This window comes from Pipistrellus hanaki (assembly GCF_964339955.1).
Source record: "Pipistrellus hanaki genome assembly, chromosome: 12".
Classification (NCBI taxonomy): domain Eukaryota; kingdom Metazoa; phylum Chordata; class Mammalia; order Chiroptera; family Vespertilionidae; genus Pipistrellus; species Pipistrellus hanaki.
In genome coordinates, this window is record NC_140514.1 from 52,405,153 (window position 1) to 52,413,085 (window position 7,933).

The 7,933-nt window shown below is 52.0% G+C and overlaps 1 protein-coding gene across 2 annotated transcripts in view; it reads right to left on the bottom strand.

The window, feature by feature from the left end:
• Positions 1-788: 788 nt before the first annotated feature.
• The window catches only part of LOC311630871 (MAL-like protein), a 24,541-nt gene continuing 17,396 nt past the window's right edge, over positions 789-7,933 (bottom strand). The window contains exons 2-5 of one of the 2 annotated variants that reach the window (XR_014796475.1): positions 5,590-5,757; positions 4,350-4,472; positions 1,832-2,183; positions 789-1,786 (exon numbers count right to left, since the gene is read on the bottom strand). Coding sequence is in view for 1 of the 2 variants with exons in the window: in XM_084900371.1 (XP_084756497.1) it covers positions 2,121-2,183; positions 4,350-4,472; positions 5,590-5,757 (354 nt within the window). In the remaining variant the exon portion in view is untranslated. Of the gene's footprint in view, positions 2,184-4,349; positions 4,473-5,589; positions 5,758-7,933 lie in introns of both variants that reach the window. The other variant, XM_084900371.1, reaches the window with a different exon arrangement.

Here is a 7,933-nt window from a genome sequence, read left to right on the forward strand (position 1 = left end):
TTTGAAAGGTTGTAGCCCAGTTATTGGCCAAAGCAGAATTGCTGGCTCACTGGGTCAAAATCGCAAATCTAACCTGCCGCCGGCTTGCTCAGCTGGTGCAGGGGAGTGGCTGCTGAGCCCAGCAACCACATGCTTGGGGCTCAGGACATGGTATGGGATGCTTGGTGCCTTGGTCATCCCAGGCATCCTGAGCCAAGCAAGAACTTGGGTGCAGGATGCTGGGAAGTTGGGGTGCAGATGGGAAAGTGAAGTTTAGATGAGCTTGGGTCCTGGCCCCTGGGGTGTTTTCCTGCCTTGGGGTGTTCCCTGTAAAGTCGGGAGCCTGGGGAGGGCCCTAGAAGTGAAAGAGACCCTCCCACCCCCCCACCCCAAGGTAGGAAGGCGGTGGTGAGCCTGGAACTGTGTCAGCTGCAGGTGAAGGGGTGGGGCATGGCTCAGGGCTGGGCCCACAGTGTCTGCACGGTGAGTGGGGGCCTGCGGGGTGGTGGGAGAGAGGACAGCACCCCAGGAAGAAGAGCAGGAACAGAGGGCTGGCAAGGGGTCTGCTCTCTACCCAGGAACAGCCACTGCGTCCCCAGCTTTGCCTCAGCTGCACGAGTTGGTTCTGGGGCTTGTGCCCAAACTGTCCTTACTGCGGCGGACAAGCTGCCCAAGCCCTGGAGACAAATGTGGCCTCGCACGTGGCTGGCCGGTGGGCCGGCCTGAGAAACCTCCACAGGGGATTGTGGGGAAACTGCGGTCAGTTTCCAGCTTCTAACATCACCAACGTGGCCCACTCGGTGTGTTTTACTGTAAAACACCTTTTATTTGGATGTGGCTACTCAGTGCATATTGAACAGTGCTCATCCCAGGCAGCTGCCAGGCAAGAAAGAGAGGAGTAAAGGGGGTTTTCAAGATAGCGCGGCAAGCAGGAAGCCAGCAGGCAGCGACAGCAAAGCCAGTTTTTCTTTGGTGACTCCCAGTCCCCCTTCTCCCAGGAGCAGAAGACGGTAACTGTGAGCCCTTAAATCAGCGAAGATGAGTCCCTCCAGGTCTAGCCTACTTCGTTTCAAAGTGGCAGCAGGTGCGTGCGGTTGTGGGCGATGCCCGAGGCGAGAGGCCAGAGGCCACCGTGGAGCTGAGGACAGTGTGGAGAAAGCCAGATGCACAGCTTTCTCAGGGAAGACGTTTACTTGGAAACCAAGCACCTCTCCTTGTGTTTCTGTGTGCACAACGCCAGCCCTCTCGCGGAGAATGGTCCAAAAGTCGAACGCCACGTGTCCAGCCGTGGGAGCCCCGCACTGTGGGAGGCAGCGCAGTGGCCCCGGCTGCTCTTCGCTGGCACCACAGCGGGGCCTGGAGGGGAGTGGGCACCCACGAAAGAGCACGTCCCTGGACGGGGCCCTTTCCGGCCTCCTTACCCGCCCCGCAGTGTGAGAGGCGCCCAGACGAGAATCCTTGTGCGTAACATCCTGCTTCCTTCCCTGAAGGTCTTCTGGGGGGCAAGGTGGCTTCTGGTCCTTGTTGGGCGGGCTCCTGCAGCCCATCCCCACACCCAGCTCTTACTACATAACAATTTTGTAGAATCATTCACTTCTTTTCCTGCAAATCTAGCCTCTAAATTGGATCCCGAGGCTGGGCAAGGAAAGGGAGGGGGAATGCAATGGGGTGGCAGTGCGGCTGGTCTTTGCTGCCGAGAAGCACCGGGCGGGAGAGGGCCTGCATCTAAGCAGAGATGTGATGTGGAGGCGTTGATAGCACCACGTAGGCTTTAAGAAACTAAGACTGCACGTTCCCATACACCTGCCTGGGGACCCTAATTGCTGAGACGGGGTCCCCAGGCAGATGTGACGCTGGTGGATCGGGTTTCTCAATGCTGAGGACTTTGGAAACGAGTTTTCTGGAGCCAGTTACTTTCCAGACAAAGGCAATGCAGCCTCTCACAGTCATCACGATGGATTACCATGTCCAGGAGGCTATGCGGAGTGGGATTTCATCCCTCTGTTCGAAAAAACGGTCTGTTAGTCCCGCTGACGTTTTGTTGGTCTGTGTGTCATCCAGATGGCGAATGCTGAAGCGACCTTCGGGAGCCAATGGTCCACGCTTTACGAGAGCATTTCGCGCCGGGGGGACCCCTGCCCTCAGTGGTAATAGATGCTGAAGGCGTGGAGCACGTAGAGCAGGGTGGTGATGAAGGCGAAGAACTGGAAGGGGGTGAGAGTGACTGTTAGACAGTGCGGCTGCTGCCCATCCCTCCAAGGGGCCCTGAGGCCCTGAGGCCAGCTGGCCACATGCCCTGACCCTGCTGTGCCTGCTGTCCGCCGGAGGACAGCAACCACTGGCCGGCTGCTCCATGCCCCTGGAACTGTCCACCGCAGGTATCCTGAGGCCACACTCCCGGCGCCCTGCTCTAGCCTCATTTGCAGACTTGTGTGTCCCTTCCTGCCATAAAGCAGCTCATCCCCCTCCCTGCCCTGGGCCCTTTCTCTTCTGCTGTCTTCCAGTCACAGTGTCTCCCTCTCCCATCCTCTATAACCATTTGTGCTCTGATGACTCTCAGTTTCCCTCGCCAGCCCCCACCACCCCCCAAGAGCGTGCGGGTCACTCCTCATGGCAGTTTCAGAGCCCCTTCAACTCTCCATGGTCCAGATGGACGAGCTGTGAGCGCCAGGACTTCCTCCTGCCCAGCTCCACAAGCCAGAAAACTGTGGCCACCCTGACTCCTCCTCCCCTTCCCACCGAAGTCCCAAGTCATCTGGCTGCACTGCCCCCCAGCCCACTTCCCCCTTGTCTCACATTATCACCCCTCACCAGGGCTTCTCTCTGCCTCACTTGTCCTTCTCTGCCCAATCTGCTCTCCGCTGTGCTCTAGAGCACATGTGTCAAACACAAGGCCCGCGGGCCAAATCCAGCCCGCCAGGCCTTGCAATGTGGCCCGCACCGCGCTGTCATCACTGCACTCCGCTCTCAGTTTATGACATTGTCAGTTTATGACTGTTCAGTAAACCATTCGGCCCGCGATTTAGGCTGGATTTTAGATTTTGGCCCCTTCTCTGATTGAGTTCGACACCCCTACTCTAGAGGAAAGCCTCACCTTTGTCACCAGCATGAGACGAAAACCGTGTGGTGACTTCCCACTTCTCAGGGTAGAGTCCTTGCCCTTAGCACACTTTCCAGGCCTGGCTGACTGCTCCAGCCTTTGCCCTTCTGTCCATTCACACCCTGTTCTCATTCATTCATTCATTCATTCATTCAACAAATATATTTTGGGCACCTGTTATACTTCAAAAACAACAGTGGCTATACCAGTGAACATTCAAAAACTCCCGTCCTCATGTGATGAGGGGGTCCTTGCCAAGGCCTTGAGGCAGAGATGTGTTGTGTTCAGAGGCAGCCAGGAGGCCTGTGTGGCGTAGCAGCTGAGAGCGGGTGGCAGTGTGCAGGGCCAGGCTGTGAGGGGCCGGGGCCGTAGGTGGGGTGGATGGCAGTTGAAGGAGGGGAAAAGGTTCAATGAGAAGGAAAAAGACAGGCTGGAAAGACAGCTGAATACCTGTGGCCACCCTAGTGGGTCATGGTGCTTGTCTGGCACCCCATTCTTTTTCTGGGCAGCCCCCCTTGCTGCACCCCTTGGCCACCTGATCTCTGTGGGAGCCCCCAGGGACATGGACTTCACCTTTGTGGCCACAGTGATGCCATAGTGACAGCGTGACAGACCCAGAGTCCTGCCTTGGAAGTTTCCCAGGTGAGGTGATAAAGGCGAAGTCTGTCAGAGGAGGAATCTGTTAGCTGTGAGCTTACTGCCACGTGAGGGCGCCATTCCCACACAGGAGGAAGGAGGCGCAGTGCAGAGACCAGGAGGGGAGGCACAGGGGCCTGAAGTCTGGTCCCTGGGGCCTAAGGTCTGAGGTCCCGCTTGTCCCACCGTCTGGCTGGACTACCTTGCCTTGGGTCCCATCACTGACATAAAAGGGCACCTGGACAGTGCAGCCGTGCTGAGGGCCCTGGGCTCCACTCCATAGTAATGAGAGCCCTGAAGGACCTGCAATAGGAGATGGCTGCTCCAATTGTGCTTTGGGGAAAAAAAATATTTGGATGGCAGTGAAGGGAATGTAAGAGGGCTGAGGTGGAAAAACAGAAGGCGAGAGGTGACACCTGAACTTGGGCCCAGAGCACTGCGAGCTTGGGCACACATGCGTGCGTGTACACACACACACACACACACACACACACACACACACACGCGCACACATTCCTCCTCCTGTCCTCAGTGCTCCATCAGCCCGAGGGCTCAGGTGGGCTGTCCTGCCGGAGGCAGAGCCAAAGAGCCAAGCCCGGGGACCCCTCCCCATGGCGTCAGGCCCAGCACCCACCGTGGCTGCAGTGTTTATCATGTAGTTGCCCGGGTCCTTGTCCTCAGAGACGATGGTGGCGTGGGCCTGCAGGACAGCCGCGCTCATGTACAGGATGCCGGTGGTCCCGTGGTACAGGCTGTCCTGGAAGGGAAGAGGGAGGCCACATCACTTGGGCACTTAGCCAGGGAGCGCTTTCCTCCCACAACACAGCTGGGAGGAGTGAGAAAGAGGCAGGCCTGCTCCCTAACTCCTGCTTTGTTTTGGGGGGATTTTGTTTGCAGTGTTTCTAATGAAATATCTATGTAGTGAGCAATATTGGATTAATAAACAGCAGTAATAATATAAATACTAATTGAGAGCTTATTCTGTGCCAAGTTCTAGGCCATGCTCTTTTCTCATTTATCTCATTTAATCTGGTCAGAGATGAGGTAAGTTATCAAGATGATGTGGAAACATGAAACAATGATGTAATATTAAATAAAAGTTTCGACATCCAATATTATTAATTCAGTGTGATTAACATATATACAAATTTTACGCAAAATTTGTGGGGAATCAGAAGAATGAACCCAGTGATTGTGACAAGACCTCAAGATTGGGGTGACTATTTCTTGCTGGCATTTCCTTGGATATTGCTCTGCTGATTTTTCCCAAATGAGATTTAGAGGGAAATGTGTCAGGATGTGCTTGACACAGGAGTACAGTCAACCCTTGACCAACACGATGCTGGTCCATTTAAATGTGGATTTTTTTTCAATAAATACTGTAAATATATCTTCTCTTCCTTATGATTTTCTTAATAACATTTTCTTTTTTCTAGCTTTCTTTATTGTAAGAATACAGTATATAATACATTAGCATATGACATATGTATTAATCAATTTCTTGTGTTATTGGTAAGGCCTTTAGTCAACAATAGGCTTTTAGTAACGACATTTGGGGGGGAGTCAGAAGTTATAAGTAGATTTTTAGGAGGTAGGCCCCTAACCCCATGCTGTTCAAGGATCAACTGCATACAGAATGTGTACGCTCCTCACAAGGAAGGCACAGCAGGGAATGCAATGGGACTGACTCTGGCAGGACAGCGCTCTCATTCCAGTTTCAGAGCAAACACATTCACATAAAGTCTTGGTCATGGGGGCCCAGCCCAGGAAAGGTCTCTGGGTCTCCCTCCGCACCCAGAAGGCCAGCTCTCCCCACAACACCCAGGACATGAGTCTGGGGGCGTCTGAGGGCCTAGTCCCGCACTGGTTCTTACCAGGACTCTCCAGGACTCATATCTCTTGTAAAATCCAATCAAGTAAGACAACAGGAACATGAGGGAGATGAGGAATGAGGTCAGCGAGACATACAACACCCATCCTTGCAGCAGCGGGTTTGCCACGTGGGTGGCGGCCACCAGGACCCAGACCCAGAACCCAAACACCTGTGAGAGAAAAACCAGGGAAGGAGAGGTCATTTGTGTGTGGGGGGTCGTCTTCCTTTGTGGGGTCTCTCTGCTCCTCTGCCTCTGGTTAAAACTCTTCAGGTGAATTTAGGTGGGAATTGAGGAAATGGGGAGGAAGGCTGGCGCCCTCACAGTGAATTTTATTAGAAAATCCAAGGGGTTAACACAGAGGCTGCCCACAGAAGGACTTGGCCAAATTTGGCCTGTGGGTGTATCTACTTGGTCCAAACAGTGTTGGCTTATACAGTTTTTTAAATGTGTCTGAGTAAGTGGCCAACATTTAAAATAAGATATTTCACATGAGAAATCCAAATTTCAGACATTTCTTGAGAAATCTCTAGTTCTGGCTACAGTGAACACATTTCCCAGGCAAGAGTAGGCTGAAATGAGTTATGACTATCTTTTTAAAGATAACCCAGAGTCCTCAGTGGACCACATCCCTCTCCCCTGTAACTCCGTGCCATTGTGGAGCACGTGCTGTTGCTCACTTTCACTGTGGAATAGTTTCCCCTTCTCCTGGCTCCTTTCACCCACTGACAGTGCATGCTTGGCCCTGTGGGAACTGGGCTTGGTGCACTCCCCCCGCGCCACCTGTCAAGTTAGAGTATCTAATGCCCTGCTAGGCAATACGGTTCCAGTTTAATCACCTCTCAACTGTGTCCAATCATTTATTATCTCCCTTGGTGGAGAAACCAAACCCTTTTCCTGACTTCTCTGGGCTCTGTTTTTGTTTGCTTTGGGGCTGGGCTTGCAGTTGGTAAGCCCAGGAGAGGAACTATATGTCTACCAGATGCCGGCAGGGGTCTTCAAACTTTTTAAAGTGGGGGCCAGATCACGGTCCCTCAGAGAGCTGGAGGGCCGGCCTATATGAACTACTAATTCCTACTGTAACACCTTGGCTGCGCTCACTGCCCAAAAAACCTGGCGGGCAGGATCAGACTCCCCTGGGGGCTGCATGTGGCCCGCGGGCCGTAGTTTGAAGATCCCTGAGTTAGAGGCCTGGAGGAGAGGATAGACATAAGTTCCAAGTAGCTTTTTAAAAATTGATTAGAGAAAAAGAGAGAGAGAGAAAGATTGGTTTGGTGTTCCGCTTATTTATGCCTCTTATAGGTGCTCTCACCAGGGATCAAATCTTCATTCTTTTTTTTTATTTAATTGAGTTTTTACAGAGAGGAAGGGAAAAGGATAGAGAGCTAGAAACATCGATAAAAGAGAATCATCCATCAGCTGCCTCTTGCACACCCCCTACTGGGGATATGCCCACAACCAAGATACATGCCCTTGACCAGAATCGAACCCGGGACCTTTCAGTCCACAGGCCAACACTCTATCCACTGAGCCAAACCAGTTTTGGCAAACCTTCGTTCTTGATGTATTGGACAATGCTCTATTCAACTGAGCTACCTGTTCAAGGTGTCCAAGTTGTTTTATTGTTGGTTTGTATCTGACTCTCTGAGTAAATCTTCTTCATGGGGCCTCCTTAGGGTGTTCTTATGAGCCTTCTCATTCTCCTTCTCTTCACTCATTAAATCTGTGCTTAGAAGGACTTTATAGGCTGGATCCCAGGAACCCACTGCCAGCCCATTTCTCTCTGTGGCCTTCAATCCCATATGTCCATACACTTGCCTATGAATGTCTCTGCTCTCTGCAGGGACCAAACCTGCATTTGTATGATACTGAAAGTGAGTTTGTCATGAAATTTTTCACCCAGATATCTCACTTGCCTCACCCCAATCCTGATCCTATTTCTCAAGCTCCTCAAATGCAATGGGTACAAAATCTGACTCATTGCTATTCCTGAATTACTTCAGCCCCTCCCAAGCACCTCCTGAGAATGACTTTCCTGAGGAAGAAAGAGCTATGGGGCTGAGAATGGGTGTATAGAGGTCTCCAAAGATAATGATAATGTTCCATTGCTCACACTGCACAGTGAGCACAAAGGAATTTATTTGTTACAAAGTAATAAAATAGTTTTGAAAAAGAAACACCTGTTGGACCATGGCCACTGGGAATTTTGGGTTATTGGTGGTGGAGGGAGCCAAGGATGTCTCCTGGTTTTGTAGTTCGGAGAAATCATACTACCGAATTTTAAACTTTCCATAGAGTCACTGTAATCAAAAGAGTTGACAGTACAGGTGACTCACATTTCTGCCCA